Genomic DNA, 25,231 nt, shown 5'->3' with positions numbered 1-25,231 from the left:
TCCCAGCCTAAATGGTATTGGTTTATTATTGTCACTTGTACCGAGGTACAGTGAAAAGCTTGTCTTACAAACTGATCGTACAGATCAATTCATTACACCGTGCAGTTGCATTGAGTTAGTACAGAGTGCATTGAGGTAGTACAGGTAAAAACAATAACAGTACAGAGTAAAGTGTCACAGCTACAGAGAAAGTGCAGTGCAGTAAGGTGCAAGGTCACAACAAGGTAGATCATGAGGTCAGAGTCCATCTCATCATATAAGGGAACCGTTCAATAGTCTTATCACAGTGGGGTAGAAGCTGTCCTTAAGTCCGGTGGTACGTGCCCTCAGGCTCCTGTGTCTTCTACCCGATGGAAGAGGAGAGAAGAGAGAATGTCCCGGGTGCGTGGGGTCTTTGATTATGCTGGCTGCTACACCAAGACAACGAGAGGTAAAGACAGAGTCCAAGGAGGGGAGGCTGGTGTCCGTGAACTTCTGGCATGAGTGTGTGTGTACGTGAGCACATGCGTGAGTGTGTGCGTGTGAGCATCAGCGCATGTGTGTGTGCACGTATGTGTGTTCAGCTTCTGAGTCTGTGTGTGCATGTCATTTCTAGGCATTGGTACTGGTTTGTTATTGTCACATGTACCGGGATACAGTGAAAAACTTTTGTTTGCGTACCATCCAGACAGATCAGTAAATTAGTTTATTATTGTCACAGACACCGACGTACAGTGAAAAACTTTGTTTTGCATGCCATCCATACAGATCATTTTATACATACATTGAGGTTGTAAGAAGGAAAATGGAATGCAGAGTATAGTGTTCCAGTTACAGAGAGAGTGCAGTGCAGGTAAAGTGCAAGGGCCACGATGAGGTAGATTAGGAGATCAAGAATTCATCTTTAGCGTATAAGAAGTCTGTTCGAGGGTCTGATAACAGCGGGATAGAAGCCTGGTGGTACATGTTCTCAGGCTTTTGTATCTTCTGCCTGACGGGAGGGGAGAAGGGAGAATGATCGGGGTGGGAGGAGCCCTTGATAATGTTGGCTGCTGTCCTGAGGCAGCGGGAAGTGTAGGCGGAGTCAATGGAGGGGAGGTTGGTTTGTGTGATGGATTTCTTTGTGCATATATTTTTCGCGCGTGTGTCTGTGTGTTTGTAGGAGTGCGTGCATGGTCGTGGACTGAATATGAGCATGCAGTTTGTATGAGTGTGTGTGTGTGTGTGTGTGTGTGTGTGTGTGTGTGTGTGTGTGTACATGGTTCAGCATGTATCATGTGTGTGCTGTGTGCATCATGTCTATGGTCCTCCAGACAGTAGTGGTAATGTAGGGAACAGCATCAAACGGAAATTAGAGATGCATGTAACAAGGATACTACAGTAATCATAGGTGACTTTAACCTACCTATAGACTGGTCCTAGTTGTGTGGGGCTCTTTAAGGAAGAGTGACCATAATGTTAAACAGGGCCTTTAATGGGACCACATTTGGAGTATTGCATGCTGTCCATGTCTCCTTCCCTAAGAAAGGGTATACTTACCACAGAGGGAGTACAGAGAGGCTTCACTGGACTGATTTCTGGGACGTTCAGAGTGTTGGGTCAACCAGGCCTACATTCAGTCGATTTTAGGATATCCCTTCGAAACTTACAAAATTCTGGCAAGGGACACAAGAGACAGCAGACGCTGGAATCTGGAGCAACACACAATCTGCTGGAGGAACTCAGCGGGTCAAACAGCATCTAGAACGTAGAGCAGTACAGCACAGGAACAGGCCCTTCGGCCCACAATGTTGTGCCGAACTAATTAAATTAGTAATCAAATGCCCAACTAAACTAATCCCTTCTGCCTTCTAATCCCTAATAACTAATCCACAGTACATCTGTTGGGGGGAGGAAGGAATTGTCGACATTTTGGGTCAAAACCCGGCATCAGGACTCCAAAGTTCTGGCAGAGTTAGACAGACTGGATGCAGGGAGGATGTTTCCTCTGGCCGGCAAATTTACAATGAGTGGGGGGGTCCCAGTCTCAAGATACAGGATAAAACGATTAAGATGGAGATGAGAAGTTTCTTCACTTAGCAGATGGTGCAATCCCTTCTTGCCTTTTCTTGATACAAAAGGCAAGAAGGGATTGGGGATTGAGTGTGGAAGAGGATGATATTAAATGGTGACGCAGCCTACAAGGGTTGAATGGCCTACTCTTGCAACTATTTTTCTTGTGTATTAATCATGTATGAGCACCTTCAGTGTGAGTGTGAACTCGCTTGTTGAATGACTGTGTGTGCGAGAACTACTGAGTGTGTAAGAAACTGGGAAAGAAAGTCACCCACTTGACCCTTCCCTTCAGTAGGTTTCTGGCTGGCATTGTTTCCCCTCCTCTACCCCATGTCCTCTAATTCCCTTATTTCCCAGAGATGTGTGGATCCTGGCTCATTGACTGCGTACCCACAAGCACTGCCGGGGAGGACCTACAACCTCTGCGTTGAGAACTTGCTCCTGACACCAGTCCTACACAGTCGAGCCCGTGTCCTGTCACAGTAACCCTGGGTTTTAGTACCTGGACTTTGTGCTTGAGGCCACTTTGAGAAGACTGTGGGTTGAAACTGTTGCTGGAACCCCTGTGTGCCCGATCAGTTTGTCCAACTCTCTACGGCTGCCTGTAGGTCTAGCGCTGTTTAGTTGGTTACAGGGCTGTGTTTTGTCCAGGCACTTCCGAGACCTCTCCGTCCCAACTGGGTTGGAGCTGCCTTTCATTGCCATCGTCCCTGAGTGCATCTTGCTCCCCTCACTCCCATAGCACCCACCCTCCCGCCATCTGCCCAGCCCTTGTCCCACTCTTCCATTGAGATCACCTTGCCCGACCCAACATCCACATCTGCTGCTTGATATCCCCACCCCGCAACCCCCCCAACCAAGTTCTGCTTGAACCCCCACCCACTCCCCATGGCTTGTTAGTGGGAGATCGCGGGGCAGAGGCGTTCTACTGCGCGGGGGAGGGAGGGGGGGGAGGTCATTATTAAAATGCCGGCCAGCCAGTTGCTCTGTCGTTAGCTGCCATACACGGGTTAGCGCGTTCCCCTGAACTCCAGCAAGGGAGTCCAGGAGCACGCTGGGTGCCCGATGCCAGCATGTCCACCATTGGGCTTGGTACCATCTGGGGGCATAGCGTAGACGGGCTGAGTTGAGTGGCCGATGCACTCCGCATCCGTTGACTTTGCTTTGCTCAATGACCGCACATTTGAATAAGGTCACCTGACTGAATTGAAAAGGTAAGTGGCTGAAGAAACAAAGGACTGCAGATGCTGGAATCTAGATGAAAAACACAATGATGCTGGAGGAACTCAGCAGGCCAGGCAGCGTCCGTGGAGAAAAGCAGGCGGTCAACGTTTCGGGTCAGGACCCTTCTTCAGGACTGAAGATAGGAAAAGGGGAAGCCCGATATATAGGGGGGGAAAAGCAGAGCAGTGATAGGTGGACAAAAGACGGGAGGCGGGGTGGGCACAGGGTGGTGATAGGTAGATGCAGGTCAGAGATGGTGATGGGCAGGTGTGGGGGAGGAGGGAGAGCAGATCCACCGGGGGATGGAGGAGAAAAAGGGGTTAGAAAAAAGAGAGGAGGCTCAGAAAGGGGAAAAAAAGATGCATGGTTGGGAGTGGGTGTGGGGAAGGGGGGTGGGGGTTACTTAAAGTGGGAGAATTCAATGTTCATGCCGTTAGGCTGCGAGGTTCCAAGAAGGAAAATGAGGTGCTGTTCCTCCAGTTTGCATTAGTGGCTAGTTTGTATTTTAATTAATATTTACATTATTAATCACATTCTATTAGTTAAATGTGTTTTGAAATGTTTAATATTTTTAATTTTTTTGTGTTTAATCTTTAACTGATTTTAAATTGATTATCAGAAACATTTAGACATAATTACCAGTGGCTATAAGGAAGGAAGATAGCTGACAAGTGCAAGAGTCAGGTCAAGGGGAAAATAATTCAAGGCTTTTTATCTGAATGCACACAGCATTCATAACTAGATAAGTTCAGGACACAAATAGAAACAGGCATGAACTGATGATGGATGAGGGGAGATCACATCAAAACCCACTGGATACTGAAAGACCTGGATAGACCACACGAGGGGAAGATGTTTCCATCAGTGGGAGAGTCTAGGATCCGAGGGCACAGCTTCAGAATAAAGGGACGTCCCTTTAGAACTGAGATGAGGAGGAATTCCTTCAGCCAGAGGGTGGTGAATCTGTGGAATTCATTGCCACAGACGGCTGTGGAGGCCAAGTCATTGCGTGTGTTTAAGGCAGAGATTGATGGGCTCTTGATCGGTAAGGGGGTTAAGGGTTACAGGGAGAAGGCAGGAGAATGGGATTGAAAAATAAATCAGCCATGATTGAATGGTAGAGCAGACTCAATGGGCTGAATGGCCTAATTCTGCTCCTATATCTTATGGCTATTATGAAGATGTGGCTGCAAGGTGACTAAGGCTATGGACTGAATGTTTATTTCAGAAGGATCAGAAGGGGAAAGGATTGAGGTGGGTCTGTCAATAAAGGACAAGATCACTCTGGTGGTCTTGTATTATATTGGCTGCAAAAGCCCGTTGAGTACAAGAGTTGGGACATCAGGTTACAGCTGTACAAAACATTGTTTAGACTGCTCTTGGAGTATTCTGTGCAGTTCTGGTTGCCACACTATAAGAAGGAAGTACTTAAGCTAGGGAGGGTGCAGAAAACATTCACAGGGACGTTGCCAGGACTGGAGGGCTGGAGTAATAAGAAGAGAGTGGATAGGCGGGAACTGTTTTCCGTGGAGCGAAGGAGGCTGAGCAGCGATCTTACAGAGGTTTATAAAGTTATGCAGGGCATAAATAGGGTAGATAGTCACAGTCCTTTTTTTTCCAGGGTAGGGGAGTCTAAAATTAGAGGGCGTAGATTTAAGGTAAGAGAGGGAAAGATTTAAAGGGGACCTGAGGGGCAACTTTTTCACACAGAGGGTGGTGGGTATTTGGAACGAGCTGCCAGAGGAAGTGGTTAAGGTGGGTACAATGACATTTAAAAGATATTTGGACAGGTACATGGATAGGAAGGACTGGGAGGGATATGGGCCAAATGCAGGCAAATGAGATTAGCTCAGGTAGGCACCTTGGTTGGCATGGACCAGTTGGGCCGAAGGGCCTGTTTCCCTGACTTCTAGGACAGTTGAAAGGGCCTTTGATGTCACAGGGTTCAAAGGTCATCATGGTTGCCGGGGACAGGGCCTCAGGATCCGCCACCTGTTGAGGTCCAGTTGCTGCTTTGATGGACAGCTGTGATAAGGGGGGCCCAGAGATCATTTATTTTGGCTGCAAAGTGTGGGTGCATCCGTGGGTGTGGGGGTGGATCACAGGACATAGAACGTAGAACAGTACAGCACAGGAACAGGCCCATTGCGTCATGCCGAACTAATGAAGCTAATGACACCTAATCCCTTCTGCCAGCACATCAGAACATAAGAAACAGGAGCAGGAGTCGGCCATCTGGTCTGTCGAGCCTGCTCCGCCATTCAATAAGATCATGGCTGATCTGGCTGTGGACTCAGATCCACCTACCTGCCTTTTCCCCATAACCCTCGATTCGCCCACTATGCAAAAATCTATCTAACTGTGCCTTAAATATATTTACTGAGGTGGCCTCTACTGCTTCCCTGGGCAGAGAATTCCACAGATTCACTACTCCCTGGGAAAAGCAGTTTCTCCTCATCTCCGTCCTAAATCTACTCCCCCGAATCTTGAGGCTATGTCCCCTAGTTCTAGCCTCACCTACCGGTGGAAACAACTTTCCTGCCTCTATCTTATCTATCCCTTTCATAATTTTATATGTTTCTATAAGATCCCCTCTCATTCTTCTGAATTCCAGCGTGTATAGTCCCAGGAGAGTCAATCTCTCCTTATAGGCTAACCCCCTCATCTCTGGAATCAACCTGGTGAACCTCCTCTGCACCACCTCCAAAGCCAGCATATCTTTCCTCAAGTAAGAGACCAGAACTGCGCGCAGTACTCCAGGTGCAGCCTCGCCAGTACCCTGTGCAGTTGCAGCATAACCTCCCTGCTCTTAAATTCAATCCCTCTGGCAGTTATACCTGCAAACCAACCTTCTTGATAGCCAGTTATACCTGCAAACCAACCTTTTGCGATTCATGCACCAGCACTCCCAAGTCCCTCTGCACAACAGCATGCTGCAATCTTTCACCATTTAAATAATAATCTGATCTTCTATTTTTCTTTCCAAAGTGGATGACCTCGCATTTACCAACATGGTCCATACCCCTCCATTCTCCGCATATTCATCTGCCTATCTAGTGCCTTTTAAACGCCTCTATCATATCTGCTTCCACCACCACCTCAGGCAGAGCATTCCAGGCACCCACCACTCTCTGTGGAAAACAAAACTTGCCCCGCACATCTCCTTTGAACTTTCCCCCTCTCACCTTAAATACATGCCCTCTAGTATTAGACATTTCAACTCTGGGAAAAAAATACTGTCTGTCTACTCTGTCTATGCCTCTCATAATCTTATAAACCTCCATCAGGTCTCCTCTCAGCCTCCGTTGCTCCAGAGAAAACAACCAAAGTCTGTCCAACCTCTCCTTATAGCTCGTACCCTCTAATCCAGGCAAGATCCTTGTAAACCTCTTCTGCACCCTCTCCAAAGCCTCCACATCCTTCCTGTAATGGGGCGACCAGAATTGAATGCAATACTCCAGATGCGGCCTAACCACAGTTTTACAGAGCTGCAACATAATTTCCTGATTCTTGAACTCAGTGCCTCAACTAATAAAAGCAAGCATGCCATACACCTTCTGTAGCACCCTATCAACCCATGCGGCCACTTTCAGGAGCTATGGACTTGGACCCCAAGATCCCTCTGTACATCGATGCTGTTAAGGATTCTTCTATTTAGCAGGCCGATCAGCAAACTTGCTAACCCACCCATCCACGTTTTCATCCAAGTTACTTACATACACCTCAAACAGCAGAGGTCCCAGTACGCACCCCTGCAGGAAACCACTAGTCATGGACCTCGAGCCAGAATAGGACCCAATGACTAAGCTGGAAAGAGTGTAGAGGAGATTTGTGAGGATGTTGCTGGGACTCGAGGGACTGAGTTACGGAGAGAGGTTGAGCAGGTTGGGACTGTTTTCATTGGAGTGCAGGAGAATAAGGGATGATCTTGTAGAGGTGTATCAAATCATGAGGGACATAGATAGGGGTGAATGCACTCAGTCTTTTTCCCAGGGTTGGGCAATTAAGAACTAGCAGGCATAGGTTTATGGTGAGATATTTAATAGGAACCTGAGGGGCAGACTTCACTCAGATGGTGGTCGGTATATGGAACGAGCTGCCAGAAGAAGTGGTTGAGGCAGGTACATGAACATTTAAAAGACATTTGGACAGGTACGTGGCTAGGAAAGGTTTACAGGGATATGGGCAAATGGGACTAGCTTAGATGGGAATCTTGGTCGGCATGGACCAGTTGGGCCGAAGGGCCTGCTTCCGTGCTGTATGGTTCTATGACTACTACCCTTGGTCTTCTTTTTGGTTGGTGGGCAGAATCCCTTCTGCTCTGGTTGTGGTTGGATGCAGAGGGTTCATCACATGATGTCCCACCACCAGCAGCCTAGTGTTAAATTTTGTCTCCTCACTTTGCTGTGGGGTCGATCAAAGTTGTTAAAATGCAAGGCCATTCTCCACACTGCATTTGGTTGTCAGGGGCCAAGCAATTTGTTTATGGAAACGGAATTTGAGATTTTGTTTGGAGCCAAACGCCCGTCATCTCTCAAGGAATGGTTTTCAATTTGGACCCAGGCCAAGTTCCACCTCCTCAGAGATGTGCAAGCAAGCAGTGGGACCTCGGTCTCGCAGCTCCTAGCAACTGGTCCCAGAATGGCGTGAGATATTGCCAGTTCTGTTTGCGAGCTACATCACACGCCCGTCTCCTTCCACCTGCTCCCGCCCCCACGCCACTGACATTGGCTACTCAACTCGCCAGTCCTCAAGCACCACCAATGGGCTGTTAATTGGGAAGCCAGCAGTCCATTGGGTGAACATCTGTCTATCAATCTTACATGCCCCACCCACAATATTACTCCAGTTACACTCTTTCTGTTGACTGCCACTACAATTCCCCCAGATTTTATCCCTGTGGATTGATCATTAATTTCTGGAGATCCTTGGGAAGTGTGGGGAAAGATCCTACTGCCTGATTAATTTCCCAAAGGAAGTAGTCCCTTGCAACTTCCCCCTGCCCTTCTACCTTTCTCTGGAGTTCAAAGTCCAAAGTCAAGTTTATTGTCATATTCACAAGTACATGTACGCAATGAAAAACTTAACTTGCAGCAGCATCATAGGCACATAGCGTCATGCAAGCAGCATTCACAAAAAAAACATAAATTAAATATAAATTATACACAATTTTATACAAGAAAGAACACAACTAGAACAAAAAAAAGCGAAGTTCATTTTACTGCAAAGTAATCAGATTGGTCATAATGTTGCTGAACTGCAGTGATTAGAGTTGTGTCAGTTGCTTCTGGTCGCCTCACTACAGGAAGGATGTGGAAGCCATAGAAAGGGTGCAGGAGAGATTTACAAGGACGTTGCCTGGACCGGGGAGCCTGCCTTATGAGTGAACTCGGCTTTTTCTCCTTGGAGCGACGGAGGATGGGTGGGGGGGGGGGGGGCCTGATAGAGGTGTATACGATGATGAGAGGCATTGATCGTGTGGATAGTCAGAGGCTTTTTCCCAGGGCTGAAATGGTGGCCACAAGAGGACACAGGTTTAAGGTGCTGGGGAGTAGGTACAGAGGAGATGTCAGGCGTAAGTTTTTTACTCAGAGAGTGGTGAGTGCGTGGAATGGGCTGCCGGTAACGGTGGTGGAGGTGGATACGATAGGGTCTTTTAAGAGACTGTTGGATAGGTACATGGAGCTTAGAAAAATAGAGGGCTATGGGTAAGCCTAGTAATTTCTAAGGTAGGGACATGTTCGGCACAACTTTGTGGGCCAAAGGGCCTGAATTGTGCTGTAGGTTTTCTATGTTTCTAAGAACCAAATGGTTGAAGGGAAGTAGCTGTTCCTGAACCTGGTGGTGTGGGACTTCAGGCTTCTGTACCTCCTGCCTGATGGTAGCTGCGAGAAGATGGGGATCTTTGATGATGGATGTTGCCTTCTTGAGGCAGCACCTCCTATAGATACTACCGATGGTGGGGAGGGATGTGCCCGTGATGTATTGGGCAAAGTCCACTACTCTCTGCAGCTTCTTACGTTCCTGTGCATTTGAATTGCCGTGATGCAACCAGTCAGGATACTTTCAACAGTATATTTGTAGAAGTTTGTTAGAGTGTTTGGTAACAAGCCGACATCCTTAACCCTCAGTGCAAAGACACTGGTGCACCTTCCTTGTGATTGCATCTACATGCTGGGCCCAGGACAGGTATCTGATATGTTACGCCAGGAATTTAATGCTGCACACTCTCTCCATCGCCGATTCCCCATTGTAGACACCTGGGTTCGATCCTGACCTCTGGTGCTGTCTGTGTGGAGTTTGCACGTTCTCCCTGTGACCGCGTGGGTTTTCCCTGAGTGCTCCGGTTTCCTCCCACGTTCCACAAAACATGCGGGTCAGTAGGTTAATAGGGCCATGTTCGCCCTCCTTCCCCTTCCTGAGGTCAACAATCAGCTCTTTAGTTTTGCTGACATCGAGCGAGAGGTTGTTGTTGTGGAACCACTAGACCAGGTGTCACAGCTTGCTCCAGTATGCTGGCTCATCGCCACCTGTGATTCGTCCAATAACAGTAGTGTCAACAGTGCACTTGAAGACAGCATTAGAGCTGTGTTTAGCCACATGGTCATGTGTGTATAGAGAGTAGAGCAGGGGGCTAAGCACGCAGCCTTGAGGTGTACCTGTGTTCAGCACAGTAAATGAATAGGCAGCAGAAATCCTTGCACTCGTGCACTGTTTGTACAGTAGCTCTAGAATGGCTCTGTACAAGGGTAGCTCAGTGGCGCAGCTGGTAGAGCTGCTGCCTCACAGCGCCAGAGACCCGGGTTCAATCCTGACCTCTGGCGCTGTTTGTGTGGAGTTTGCACCTTCTCCCTGTGACCACGTGGTTTTCCCCTGGGTGCTCCGGTTTCCTCCCACATCCCAAAAAACATGCGGGTTGGTAGGTTAGTAGGTCACTGTCTATTCCCCTAGTGTCTAGGGGGAGTTGATGAGAACGTGCGGAGAACAAAATAAGTTAACAGAACAGTCTACTGCCTGAACTCAGTGGGTCAAGCAGCAAGTGTGAGGGAGAAAGAATTGTCGATGTTTCGGGTTGAAACCCTGCATCAGGACTGAGAGTGGAGAGGGGAGATAGTCAGTATGGAGAGGACAAGGTATTTGTATTGGTTTATTATTGTCACTTGTACCGAGGTCTTGCATACTGATCGTACAGGTCAATTCATTACGCAGTGCAGTTACATTGGGTTAGTACAGAGTCCATTGAGGCAGTACAGGTAAAAACAATAACAGTACAGAGTAAAGTGTCACAGCTACAGAGAAAGTGCAGTGCAATAAGGTGCAAGGTCACAACAAGGTAGATCGTGAGGTCATAGTGGGACAGGGGTCCGAGGTGACTGGTGGACTGAGGAGGTGTGAAAGATGAAAGACAAGTTGCGCCAGGTCGGGGCGAGGAGGGGGGTTAGCGTTGGGAGACAGTGGTGGTGGTGGTAGGTTAGCGTAAGATTGGTGTAAATGGATGGTTGATGGTCAGTACAGACTCGATGGGCCAAAGGGCCTGTTTCCGTGCTGTATCTCACCCTGAGTCTAATTGTCACAGAGTAAATTAAACCGGTAAATTGGTTTATAATTGTCACATGTACCAAGGTACAGTGAAAAACTTTGTTTTCCATGCCATCCATACAGATCATTTCATTTCATTGAGGTAGTACAGGGTAAAACAATAACAGAATGCAGAATAAAGTATTACAGTTACAGAGAAAGTGCAGTGCAGGCAGACAATAAGGTGCAAGGTCATAACGAGGTCGATTGTGAGGTCAAGAGTCCATCTTATTGTACTGGGGATCCGTTCAGTAGTCTTATAACAGCGGGATAGAAGCTGTCCTTGAGCCTGGTGGTACGTGCTTTCAGGCTTTTGTATCTTCTGCCTGATGGGAGAGGGGAGAAGAGAGAATGTCCGGGGTGGGCGGGTGGGGTCTTTCATTATGTTGGCTGCTTTACCGAGGCAGTGAGAAGTGTAGACAGAGTCCGTGGAGGGGAGGCTGGTTTTTGTGATGTGCTGGGCTGTGTCCACAACTCTCTGCAGTTTCTGGATTTCTGGAGGGTTGTAGGGGAGGGATCTTCAGAGATACTTAAGAAGGAGGAAGGTACACTTCTGAATGGTTGGAGAATGTTGAAATGACCGAGGGAAACTGAGGCCTGGGGCAGATCAGCCATGAGCAGATTGAATAAGATAAGATCTTTATTAGTCACATGTACATCGAAACACACAGTGAAATGCATCTTTTGCGTAGAGTGTTCTGGGGGGCAGCCCGCAAGTGTCACCACGCTTCCGGCGCCAACATAGCATGCCCACAACTTCCTAACCCGTACGTCTTTGGAATGTGGGAGGAAACCGGAGCACCCGGAGGAAACCCAGGCAGACACGGGGAGAGCGTACAAACTCCTTACAGACAGCGGCCGGAATTGAACCCGAGTCGCTGGCGCTGTAATAGCGTTACGCTAGCCACTACACTACTGTAGCAGGGCTAGGCTTGAGGGGCCAGTTCCTGCTTCTATTTTCTTGCATTCTTGGGACACGGGAAGAGGCTATTCCACTCTTTGATGCTGTGCCATTATCCAATCGGATTGTGATGGAGTGGCACTGTAACACCATCTCCACTGTGGCTCCCCATTCCTCAACTAAAGACAATCTAGCAACCTCAGCTTTGAACTATCGCACAGTCATGGACCATAACAGCACAGAAGGAGGCCAATCTGCTCATCGTGTCAATGCTAGCCCCAAATGGAGGGCTCTAGTTATAAGGGGAGGCTGGGACTGTTTTCACTGGAGTGATGGAGGCTGAGGGGTGACCTTATAGAGGTTTATAAAATCATGAGGGGCATTGATAGAGTCTTTTTCCCAGGGTAGGGGACTCTAAAACTAGAGGGCATAGGTTTGTTGAGAGGGGAAAGATTTAAAGGGGACCTGAGGGGCAACTTTTCCACACAGACCGTGGTGAGTATGTGGAACGAGCTGCCAGAGGAAGTGGCAGAGGCGGGTACCATTACAACATTTAAAAGACATTTGGACAGGTTCATGGATAGGAAAGGTTTTGGTGAGGTTGTATAAGTCATTGGTGAGACCAAATTTAGAATATTGTGTGCAGTTCTGGTTGCCGAACTACAGGAAGGATGTCAGTAAGATTGAAAGAGTGCAGAGGAGATTTACAAGAATGTTGCCGGGTCTTCAGGAGTTGAGTTACAGGGAAAGATTGAGCATGTTAGGACTTTATTCCTTGGAGCGGAGGAGAATGAGGGGAGATATGATAGAGGTTTACAAAATGATGAGGGGCATAGACAGAGTTGATGCAAGTAGGCTCTTTCCACCGAGATTAGGAGAGATAAGTACGAGAGGACATGGCTTTAGGGTGAAAGGGGAAACGTTTAGGGGGAACATTAGAGGGAACTTCTTCACTCAGAGAGTGGTGGGAGTGTGGAACGAGCTGCCATCTGATGTGGTAAATGTGGGCTCACTCTTAACTTTTAAGAGTAAATTGGATAGATACATGGACGAGGGAGGTCTGGAGGGGTATGGGCTGGGGGCAGGTAAATGGGACTAGCAGAATAATATTTTGGCACAGACTAGAAGGGCCAAATGGCCTGTTTTCTGTGCTGTAGTTTTCTATGGTTCTATGGTTCTAAAGGTGTAGAGGCATGTGGGCCAAACGCAGGCAAACAGGATTAGGAGATGGACATCTTGGTTGGCTTGGACAAGTCGGGCCAAAGGGCCTGATTCGGTGCTCTATAACTTTATGAATTGGTGAATTTTACTCCCATTGCTCGCTCTTGGACCATTGCGTTGCAAGTCTCGTCCTTTGTAGTGATTGTTGGAGTACTGAAGAATTCAGCCTCCAAGGTTTGGCACAAGGCCTCAACCATTCTTCTACAACTGTAGGCCTCATCTTAGGCCTTGGCTCTTCCAGTGGGATGCCAGGTTTTGGCATTCCCGATCTGACTGGTCGGACAAGATCCCTGTTCTATGGGGGAACTATGAATTCTTCATTTTGAGTCAGGCTGTCAGTCAGAATCAGAATCAGATTTATTATCACTGACTAATATGCCATGAAATTTGTTGTTTTGCGGCAGCAATACAGTGCAAAGACATAAAAATTCCTATCAATTACAAAAATAATTAAATAGTGTGAATTAAAATCAGGAGGTAGTGTTTATGGACCATTCAGAAATCTGATGGCAGGAGGTGAATCAAGTCGAGTTTATTGTCATCTGCATCAGTACAGCGAGGTACAGGTACAATGAAAAACTCGCTTAGCTCAAGGAGTTATCTCAAGGAGCGAGCACAGTTCTTCCTGCCACTCTATCATTCAACCCATTGGCCCACCTCTGTAACACAACATAGAAACTGGTAAATTGGTTTATTATTTCCAAAGACGTACAGGTTAGGAAGTTGTGGGCGTGCTATGTTGGCGCTGGAAGTGTGGCGACACTTGCGAGCTGCCCCCAGAACACTCTACGCAAAAAGATGCATTTCACTGTGTGTTTCGATGTACGTGTGACTAATAAAGATATCTTATTGTCACATGTACTGAGGTACAGTGAAAAACTTTGTTTTGCATGCCATCCATACAGATCATTTCATCACATCAGTGCATTGAGGCAGTACAAGGGAAAACAATAACAAAATGCAGAATATAGTGTTACAGTTACAGAGAAAGTGCAGTGCAGGCAGACAATTAGGTGCAAGGTCATAACAAGGTAGGTTGTGAGGTCAAGAGTCCATCTTATCGTACTAGGGAACTGTTCAATAGTCTTATAACAGCGGGATAGAAGCTGTCCTTGAGCCTGGTGGTACGTTCTTTCAGGCTTTTGTATCTTCTGCCCGATGGGAGGGGGGAGAAGAGAGAATGTCTGGGGTGGGTGGGATCTTTGATTATACTGGCTGCTTTATCGAGGCAGTGAGATTTATGGACAGTCCATAGAAGATAGAACAGCATAGCACAGGAACAGGCTAAAGGGCCTGTGATGTTGCACCGAACTAATTAAACTATCATTTCGATTAGATCTAATTAAGCAATTTGCAATTAAGCAATTAGAACTAATTAAGCAATTTGCCCTCACATCCACATGCTCTCTCAAACCCTTCACCCAACCTTCCCCTCACCCCCTCCTCTTCCTCCCTCAGCCTACCTTTCCCTTCTCCCCTACACCACCCCTCCTCACCTTGCCTCCCTCAACCCAACCCCACATCCCCCTTCTCGAAGGACCCTGGCATTCCGGGCTCTCTGTCTGAGTGGTCCACTGCAGTGAAGGGACCTCTCCGGGAATTCAACCAGTAACGCCGGTTCTCTGTCCCTTCCTTCAGATGGCGCCTGGGCAGCATGAGGACCTACAACCCGGAACAGATCATGCTGAGCGCGGCAGTTCGCAGGTCGAGCCGCGAGGTCAACATCATGAAGGAGAAGCTGATCTTTGCAGGTATGCTCCCACCTTTAGTCCGGTCAGGTGAGACGCTGGGTTCTGAGGCTCAAGATCTGGTGGGGGGAGGTGGGAAGCGTGGGGTGCGGAGGGTACAAGTCACCCAACCTGCTGTTGAATGGGCCAACGTAACCAATTTGTCCCCTCCTCTGTGCACCACCAGCTGATCCTCCACTTTCCTCCAAGCCAAATTCCTTGCCTTCCTTTCTATCCAATAATCTATTCATCTTGTAGACCAAACAGCTGGCCACAGAGAATGGTACATAGAACATAGAACACTACAGCACAGTACAGGCCCTTCCACCCACAATGTTGTGCCGACATTTTATCCTGCTTTAAGGTCTATCTAATCCTTCCCTCCCACATAGCCCCCCATTTTTCTATCATTCATGCGTCTATCTAAGAGTCTCTTAAATGTCCCTAATGTATCTGCCCCCACAACCTCTGCCGGCAGTGCGTTCCACACACCTACCACTCTCTGTGTAAAAAAAAACTTACTCCTGACATCCCCCTTATACCTTCCTCCAATCACCTTAAAATTATGTCCCCTCGTGTTAGCCTTTGTCGCCCTGGGAAAAAGTCTCTGACTGTCCACTCGATCTATGCCTCTTATCATTTTGTACACCTCTATCAAGTCACCTCTCATTCTCCTTCTCTCCAAGGAGAAAAGCCCCAGCTCGCTCAACCTATCCTCATAAGACATGCTCTACAATCCAGGCAGCATCCTGGTCAATCTCCTCTGCACCCTCTCTAAAGCTTCCTTTGCTCTCCACTCTCCCTCCCTATCTTTCTTCTCTGTCCCCTCCATCCTTCCATCCCTCCTCCCTTCCCTCACTCCTCCCTTCCTCCCTCATTTCCCACTCATTTTCCTCCTCCTCCCTTCACTCGACTCCCCACCCTCTGAACCCCTCCGTTCCATCCCTCTCAGCCCCAATCCCTCTCCCCTCCATCAACATCCCTCTTTCCCACCCTCCTGCAGCCCTCCACCCTCCTTTCCCCTCCAGTCTCTCCCAACCCCTCCTCGCACCCTCCCCAACCATGCCCGCGTTCAACCCCCCACATTCTCCCCCTACCCCTCACTCCCCTGACCCCTGAAGCACCCAGCCAGATCTGGTGGGCTCTCCCTCGGGGCGGGACGGGATGGGACGGGTGACATTTTTAACGTACCGCACTGTGCTTCTCGTTGCAGAGATCAACAACGGACTGGGCAGCTCGGACGATGGCTCACTCTGCTCCGAGAGCGGATTCGATGGCTATATGAACGAGACAGTCGGTTCCCCGGGTCACCGAGGGTCGAGGAAGTGCGTCAACTGAGAGCGGCACCTGGGGCTCCAGCTTAACCCCCTTCCTGTGACGTCCCGGTTTGGAAGGGGTTCCGTCCTCCTCATCCCTCCCCTACCCCCTCCCCTCACCCTTCCTCCTCCCAGCCAAACTTCCCCTTCCCAGCCTGAATCCCTGGAGATCCCGGATTCCACTCCATAACCCGCTGGAGGGATTTGGTGGGGGTGGGAAGTGTGGAATAGGATGAGGTCGGGACTTGGGGAGAGACTTTGGACATGATGTCCGCGGGAGGATCTGTGGAAGGGAAAGTCCCCTCCCCTCCCACCCCACTCCACCCCAGTCAGCTCTCCGACCCCCTCAAATGTCTGATTGGGGTTGAGCACAAACTGGGGCAGACCCCTGAGGGTGAGGAGGAGGGGGATGTGTGTGTGTGTGTGTGTGTCACTGAGGCAAAGGCAGGAATGTCTCCCGATCTGCTGCCTGGCAGTATGACCCTTCCTTGCTCCTGCTGAAAGATCTCTTGGTTGTTACTCATTTCTCTCCCTTGGTCGGTTGTATGCTCTGTTTACATTCAGTGGATGTGTTAAAGTTATTATATAAATATATATGGAGAAAAAAACATTTCTAATTGTCGGGAAGTACCGTGAAGCATCATTCCCACTTGCACACATGATCTTAGGGTTTTGTGTCTGTGGATGGCTGGATGGATTCAAAGTCGATTTGCCTGTGTGTGTGTGTGTGTGTGTGTGTGTGTGTGTGTGTGTGTGGGGTTTGTGTGTATCTGTGTCTGTGTGTGGGGTGTGTGTCTGTGTGTGGGGTGTGTGTCTGTGTGTGGGGTGCGTGTATGTGTGTGTGTCTCTGTGTCTGTGTGGGGTGCGTGTGTATCTGTGTCTGTGTGTGGGGTGCGTGTCTGTGTGTGGGGTGCGTGTGTGTGTGTGTGTGGGGTGTGTGTGTGAGTCTCTGTGTCTGTGTGGGGTTTGTGTGTATCTGTGTCTGTGTGTGGGGTGCATGTATGTGTGTGTGGGAGTTGTGTATGTGTGTGGCGGGGGTGTGTTTCAGTGTGTGTGGTGTGTTTGTGTGTGTGGGGTATGTTTGTGTGTGTGGGGTGTGTGTGTGTCTGTGTGTGGGGTGTGTGTGTGTCTGTGGGGTGTGTGTGTGTCGGTGTACATGTGTCTGTGTGTACGTATGTGCGTGTGTGTCTGTGTGTACATGCATGTGAGTGTGATTGTGTGTGTGTGTGTGTGCGCGTGTGTGTGTCCAGCTCTGGTTAGTTATAATGCTTGAGGTTTCAAATGAATTTCCAACCCATTGCATTGCTTCATCAAACATGCATTTCTTCCTAGGAGACACCAGAGACTGCAGATGCTGGAATCCTGTGCAATCTGCAGGAGGAACTCAGCGGGTCGAGCAGCGTCTGTGGGGGGAGAGGAATACCCGATTTTATTCAAGTACTTTAACACCATTTTACAATGTAGTCCATGAGGAATTTTTTACGTGCTGTGTGAGACCTCAGGGGTGATCCTGGATTTCCTTCACATTCCTCTACTCCTGTGGCATTCCCTTGGGATCAAGGATGACTTGCTTCCACTCCAGTGAGAGGAGGATGTCAGGCTGTGACTCCTTTTAATGCCGCTGTACACCAGCTGTCACACAGCCTGACGGAGTGAGGTCTTGGTCCAGTGGTGGTCCACACGGCGTCTGGAGAGCAGCTGCTGCTGCTCAGATTTAACGCACAACGCACACATGCATCACGTACGCACCACGTCCACACCACGCACAACACACACACACATGTCCACACCACACACAACACACTACATGTACCTCACTCACAACAAATGCCACATACCATGCACAACACAAAACACCACACACACACATGCATACACACTACACAACACACACTACACACACACACACATACAGTATGCATACACTCTACACACACGTATACATGCACTACACACCACACACAACACGCACACACAGCATGCATACACACCACACACCACCACATACATAGACACACCACAAGCACACCATACGCACAAGTAACATACCCACACTGTATTCATACCATGTACATTTACCCCACACTCACTGCACATGTATACTGTCCACACACCACACACACACACCACACACACACACACCACACACACACACTTTTGCTTGGAGCCACTCCCTCGCACCTCCTCCCCATCCTGATCCTGATCCTCTCCCTCCTTCAATCCCTCTCCCTCAGCCTACCTCTGCCCCTCTCCTCTGTCTCCCTCAGTCCCCTTCCCTCTCAGCTCCCTCCCACCTAACTCACCTCTTCCTTCCCTCTCAGGGTTTCCTCAGCCTGTGTGATTGGGAGACATCAGACACTGTGATCAGTCAATAATTCTGTTATCACTGCTGAAGTGCAATTTCAGGCACTATAAATGCAGCCAATGGACTTCAGAATATTATCATTTGGCAATTCCTTGAGGGTCACTTTGCTCTGATCTGGAATCTTGTCTGGTCCAAACCAGATAAGAGTGGCTGCTTGAAACAAAACCAGAAAAAAGGTGGAAAGCACTCAGCAGTCTTCGACCAGAAACGTTAACTGTTTTTCTCTCTCTACAGATGCTGCCTGACCTGCTGAGTGTTTCCAGCATTTTCTGTTTGTGTTACAGTTTTCCGGCATGTGCAGTTATTTCAATTTTCAAGAGGAGGGAAAGGCACAAATGGGTTTCAACAGCAATTTGGCAATTTCAGGGTCACTGTCACTGATCCTGGCTTTTTTAATTACCTAAGGGGAAGTGAAACTGGTCTTTTTGATGGTGTTCTTTTATGGTTGCCTCACAATCAATGGAACTGATACCAGCTGTTTATCACAAGTCAGTAATACAGTTTCAATTCCCCATCTGCCATTGCAAGATTTAACCTTATCTCTCCAGGTCATTATTCCAGGGAGCTGGTTAATCAGTTTACTAAATTAAGCACTTGCACAACTGTACCGTGTTTATTGTCATGTATACAAGTACATGTATTCACAAGTACAATGAAAAACTTACTTGCAGTAGCATCACGGGCACATAGCATCAGATAAGCAGCATTCACAAGAAAAACATCAATTAAACGTAAATTAGACATTTTTTTACAAGAAAGGACACAATTAGAACAAAAACAAAGTCTATTTTAGTGCAAAATGATCGAAGGGGTCATAGTGTTGCTAAACTGTAGTGATTAGGGTTGTGCAGGTTGGTTCAAGAACTGAATGGTTGAAGGGAAGTAGCTGTTCCTGAACCTGGTGGTGTGGGACTTCAGGCTTCTGTACCTCCTGCCCGATGGGAGCTGCAAGAAGATGGAACGGCCCAGATGGTGGGGATCTTTGGTGGTAGATGTTGCCTTCTTGAGGCAGCGCCTCCTGTAGATACTACCGATGGTGGGGAGGGGTGAGGAGAGAGTAAGCATGCCTGGTGTCTCTCGTGGGAGGCGGCGCAGCACAACCTGAGCCATCTGGAGGACATGCCGAAGGTGCCGTTCCGCGAGGCACTGAGGCAGTTCTTGTACGGGCTGCTCCTGCACACTTTTCACTTCCTCGCCCTGGTCTGCCGGCCGGACACGCTGTGGCGGGCCGTCTTGCCGGCGGGCGGCGGGTGGGGTCCCTGGTGGAGGTCTCTGTACGCGGGAGTCCTCCTGCTGTACATTGGGGACCTGGGGTGGAGGGTGTTGCACCGGGCGGTGCCGTGCAACCGGTTCCTGAGCCGGTTCACCGACACCCCGGCCACCTGTCACTTCTGCGGCCAGGAGGAGACGGTGTACCACGTGTACGCGGAGTGCAAGAGGTTGCAGCCCCTCTTTGCATATCTGCGGGGGCTGCTGCTTAAGTTCTGGCTGCACTTCAGCCTGGCGCTGTTGGTTTACGGGCACCCGATGCGGGGAGGGGCGCATGGAGGATCTCCTGGTGGGTCTTCTGCTGGGCCTGGTCGAGCTGGCCATCCACGGGACGCGGCGGCGGGCAGCCGAGCGTTCCGGCAGGTTGGCCTGCCTGCCCGTCTTCCGTGCGCGCACGGGTGTCTTTGGAATGGGAGCACGCTGTCTCCGCGGGTGCCCTGGCTGAGTTCTGTGCTCGGTGGGCCTCTCAGGGGATCATGTGTGTCGTGGACGACACCAATATGATTTTGATATGAAGTATTGAGCGTTGCGGTGGCGGGCGTAATGATGTATGTGTGTTTTTGCGGGTGTTAGTTTACAGAAATCTCTGAAGTTCTGTAGTTGAGTAGATGGTCCTTTCTGTATTAGATGTATACATTTGATATTTGTAGTCTTCTGTAGTGCTTTCAGCTAATAAATGTTTTATACAAAAAAAAGGGGCAGTGAGGAGGCAGCGGGTGTCTGCCGTGCCGCTCTGCGGGAGCTGCCCAGGTTCTACCGGGATCTGATGTGGGTGTGGGGCGCGGTGTCGTGCGGCGAGCTCGTGGCCGCTCCCCCTCCAGTTGCGGCGGGTGCCGGGGGGGGGGGGGGGGGGGATGCCAGGGGGTTCCCGGCCGCGCCAGCCCCCGCCCTGCCGGAGTTGCTGGTCAGGCCCAGGGCCCGGCGTCTCTCGCGGGAGGTGGCGCAGCACAACCTGAGCCGCCTGGAGGACATGCCGAAGGTGCCGTTCCGTGAAGCACCGAGGCGGTTCTTGTACGGGCTGCTCCTGCAACACCTTTCACTTCCTCGCCCTGGTCTGCCGGCCGGACACGCCGTGGCAGGCCGTCTTGCCGGCGGGCGGTGGGGGGGATCCCCGGTGGGGTCTCTCTACGTGGGAGTCCTCCCGCTGTACATCGGGGACCTGGGGTGGAGGGTGTTGCACCAGGCGGTGCCGTGCAACCGGTTCCTGAGCCAATTCACCGACACCCCGGCCACCTGTCACTTCTGCGGCCAGGAGGAGACGGTGTACCACGTGTACGCGGAGTGCAAGAGGTTGCAGCCCCTCTTTGCGTATCTGCGGGGGCTGCTGCTTAAGTTCTGGCTGCACTTCAGCCCAGCGCTGTTGGTTTACGGGCACCCGGTGCGGTGTGGGACAGGGCGCACAGAGGATCTCCTGGTGGGTCTTCTGCTGGGCCTGGCCAAGCTGCCCATCCATGGGACGCGGTGGCGGGTGGCCGAGGGTTCCAGCCGGTCGGCCTGCCTGCCCGTCTTCCGTGCTTACGTGCACGCGCGGGTGTCTTTGGAAAGGGAGCACGCTGTCTCTGCGGGCACCCTGGCCAAGTTCCGCGCTCGGTGGGCCCCTCAGGGGATTGCGTGTGTCGTGGGCAGTACAAACGCGATTCTTATTTGAAGTGTTGCGTGAACGGGTGTAGTGTTGTGTGTGTGTTGTTCTTTTCTGTATTAGTTGTAGTGTATTGACACTGGTTGTCCTTTTGTAGTGCTTTTAACGAATAAATGTTTATATATATAAAAAAAGGGGCAGTGAGGAGGGAATGTCACTGTGGGAGGGGTGCTGCTGAAGGATGGTCACACTGTGGGAGGCGTGGTGCCCGATGGGAGCTGCAAGAAGATGGCATGGCCCGGATGGTGGGGATCTTTGATGATGGATGTTGCCTTCTTGAGGCAGCACCTCCTGTAGGTACTCCCGATGGTGGGGAGGGATATGCCCGTGATGTATTGGGCAGAGTCCTCTGCAGCTTCTTGTGTTCGTGCGCATTCGAATTGCTGTGCCAGACCGTGATGCAACCAGTCAGGTTGCTTTATGATACTTTCTGCTTGGTATGACATAGTGGGACAAAGGGCCTGTTTTAATGCTTGGTCACTCTCTGACTCTGTATTACCGATGTGTAATATTTGCAGATATAGGAAGTCTGAACTCGAGTCTGAAAGCAGACGCTGCTGGAACTTCTCCCTCGAATGGTTTTGTTATGATCTTCTGATGTCTCCTCATTCTTGACTTCCTCAACATTCAAATCGTATCTGAACTATTGATACTTCTCAAGATCCCAAATCATCAGGCTGTTTATTCCTTACCATATATGGCAGGGGATTCAGGTGTCATTTATATAATCATAATCTAATACTTGGTGCCCTGGTACCATCCTGTTGGATTGGAAATGTCCTCCATTCAAAGCCATTATATGAAAATAGGTGGTATCGTGGACAGTGAAGAAGGTTATTGAGCGATCTAATACCAGAGGGCATGCATTTAAGGTGAGAGGGGATAGGGTCAGAACAGATGTGAGGGGTACTTTTTTTGCTGAGAGAGTGGTGGATGCCTGGAATTTGTTGCCTGATAGGGTGGTGGAGGCAAACTCATTGGGGGCTTTTAAGAGGGGCTTGGATGGGCACATGGATGAGAGGAAAATGGAGGGATGGGGCATTCTGTAGGTAGGAGGGAATAGCTATGTCGGCACAACATTGTGGGCCGAAGGGCCTGTTCTGTGCTATGCTGTTCTATGTTATCAAAACTCATAGGGGGGGTCTTGATCAGCTGGGTAAGTGGGCCAAGGAATGGCAAATGGAGTTTAATTCAGGGAAGTGTGAGGTGTTGCATTTTGGAAAGTCAAATCCAGGTAGAACTTTTACAGTGAACGGCAGGTCCCTGGGGAGTGTTGTAGAACAGAGGGACCTTGGAGTACAATACATGGTTCCCTGAAAGTGGAGTCACAGGTAGACAGGGTGGTGAAGAAGGCTTTTGGCACGCTGGCCTTCATCAGTCAGAGCATTGACTATAAAAGCTGGGAGGTCATGGTGCTGTTGTACAGGACACTGGTGGGGCTGCACTTGGAGTATTGTGTTCAGTTTTGGTCGCCCTGCTATAGGAAAGATGTTATTAAACTAGAAAGAGTGTAGAAAAGATTCTCAAAGATATTGACAGGACTTGAGGGACTGGGTTATAGGGAGCAGTCAGACAGGCAAGGACTTTATTCTTTGGAGTGTAGGAGACTGAGAGGTGACCTCATAGAGGTGTATAAAATCATGAGGGGCATAGATAGGGAGAATGCACTCAGTCTTTTTCCCGGGGTTGGGGAATCAAGAACTAGAGGGCATGGGTTTAAGGTGAGAGGGAAAAGATTTAATAGGAACTTGAGGGGCAATTTTTTTACACAAAGGGTGGTATCTATGTGGAATGAGCTGCCAGAGGAAGTGGTTGAGACAGGTACAATAACAACCTTTAAAAGACAGTTGGACAAGTATGTGGATTGCAAAGATTTAGAAGGTTATGTGCCAAACATGGACAAATGGAACTAGCTTGGATGGGGCATCTTGGATGGCATGGACAGGTTGGGCCGAAGGGCCTGTTTCCATGCTGTATGACTCTATAGACTCTCTGAACTCTGTATTCTCTATATCATTATATCACAAAGTACGGTACCCTGAACATTGCCCTGATCCAATCTCACTAGGCTTTTGTAGCTGAGGCAAAATGTTCTCCCCTTCTATTTTAAGCTCTGGTATACACGTCAATGCCAAATACAGGTGGACAACTGGTGGAGTTCCAGTGGCAAAGGTCCGATCCTGACCTCAGGCACTCTCTGTGTGGAGTTTGCACGTTCTCACTGTGACTGCGTGGGTTTCCCCTGGATGCTCCAGTTTTCTCCGACATTCCAAAGATGTGCGTGGTCAGTGGGTTAATTGGCTGCTGTAAATTGGCCCTCGTGTGTGGGTGAAGGGTAGAATCTGGGGGCAGTTGATGGGAATGTGGGGAGAATGAAATGAGATCAGTGCAGATCAGTGTAAATGGTGCTTGATGTTTGGCACAGACAGAGGGCTGAAGGGCCTACTTCTATGCTGGGCAACTCTATGACTCTCTAAGTAGGAGCAAAAGTCACCTCCATTGCTTCTCAACCAATCAGATGAGATTGTGAACCAATTTCCAGTCCATTTTCCCACCTTGACCCTGATTCCTTTAGTGCTCAAACATCTATTCACCTCGGCCTTGGGTTTACTCAATGACTAAACACCCACAGCCCTCTGAAGTAGAAGCCCCAAAGAGTTACAAGTCCCGGACTAAAGATATTTCCCCTCATCTAACCCCCTTCCTCCTTGGTCCTGGTCTCTCCAGTTTGAGGAAACAGCCCCTCAGTATCTACCCTGCTAATCCCTTTCAGATTCAGTGAGATTGCGTTTCATTCTTCTGAACTTCAGTAAATACATTCCAACCTCAATCCCCCATAGGACAACTCCCCTCATCCCAGGAATTAAGTTTATGAAGTGTACAACCTCTCTAAGGCAAATTCATCCTTTATTGATGACAGATACCAAAGCCATACCTAAATGTGATCTGGATTATTACATCGAATTATCCTTCAGGATTGTTGCTTTCGTGAGTTCCTCCAGCACTTTGTGTGTTTTGCTTTCGGATTGTTTCTCTCTTTCTGAATCAGAATCAGAATCAGGTTTGTTATCACTGACTTGTACGTTGTGAAATGTGTTGTTTTGTGGCAGCAGTACAGTACAAAGACAGAAAATTACCATAAATTACAAAATAAATAAATAGTGCAAAAAAAAGGGAATAATGAAGTTGTGTTCATGGACCGTTCAGAAATCTGATGGTAGAGGGGAAGAAGCTGTTCCTGAATCATTGACTGTGGGTCTTCAGGCTCCTGTACCTCCATCCTGGGAAAAAGACTCTGTCTACACTATCTCTGCCTCTCATAATTTTATAAACGTCGATCAGGTCACCCCTCAGCCTCCGACGCACCAGAGAAAACAAACCGAGTTTTCTACCCCCTCCTTATAGCGAATGTGCTCTAATCCAAGCAACATCCTGATGAACTTTTTCTGTACCAGGTAGTAACCCTCAGGTAGTAACGAAAAGAGGACTTGTCCCAGATGGTGAAGGTCCTTAGTGATGGCTGCCGCCTTCTTGAGGCACCGCCTCTTGAAGATGTCCTCGATGGTGGGGAGGGTTGTGCCTGTGATGGAGCTGGCTGAGTCTACAACCCTCTGCAGCCTCTTGCGATCCTGTGCATTGGAGCCTCCATACCAGGCTGTGATGCAACCAGTCAGTACATCGTACATCTCCACCGTACATCTACAGAAATTTGCAGGATCACTGATTTTAGTGATCTATGTACACTGACTTTTAAACCTCTTTAGATTCCCATTTTCCCCAACTTTTCATCAATCACATATTATTGATCGAAAATGGAATGACTGCATCTTCAGCTAAGTTGAAATCCATTTACTCGATCGTTGAATGTCCATTTCCCTCCACAGATGCTGCTTGCCCCACTAAGCTCCTCCAGCTTCTTGGTTGTAGCTCTAGATTCCAGCATCTGCAGCCTCCTGT

The 25,231-nt window shown here is 49.0% G+C and overlaps 2 protein-coding genes across 4 annotated transcripts in view; both read left to right on the top strand.

Annotated features, from left to right (window-relative positions):
• LOC127575708 (glycerophosphodiester phosphodiesterase domain-containing protein 5-like) overlaps window positions 1-16,602 on the top strand; it is a 217,065-nt gene extending 200,463 nt beyond the window's left edge. Inside the window, exons 14-15 of one of the 3 annotated variants that reach the window (XM_052025691.1) lie at window positions 14,597-14,709; window positions 15,899-16,602. In XM_052025691.1, coding sequence (XP_051881651.1) covers window positions 14,597-14,709; window positions 15,899-16,023 — 238 coding nt within the window. In that variant the 3' untranslated portion in view covers window positions 16,024-16,602. The remainder of the gene's footprint in view (window positions 1-14,596; window positions 14,710-15,898) is intronic. The other 2 variants (XM_052025690.1, XM_052025692.1) reach the window with 2 other exon arrangements.
• An 831-nt stretch (window positions 16,603-17,433) lies between these two features.
• Window positions 17,434-25,231, top strand: part of LOC127575722 (uncharacterized) — a 30,880-nt gene continuing 23,082 nt past the window's right edge. The window contains exon 1 of the mRNA XM_052025722.1: window positions 17,434-17,438. The gene's annotated coding sequence lies outside the window, so the exon portion shown is untranslated. The remainder of the gene's footprint in view (window positions 17,439-25,231) is intronic.

Source organism: Pristis pectinata, chromosome 11 (assembly GCF_009764475.1).
Source record: "Pristis pectinata isolate sPriPec2 chromosome 11, sPriPec2.1.pri, whole genome shotgun sequence".
NCBI lineage: Eukaryota > Metazoa > Chordata > Chondrichthyes > Rhinopristiformes > Pristidae > Pristis > Pristis pectinata.
This window is presented reverse-complemented; position numbering and strand designations above follow the sequence as displayed.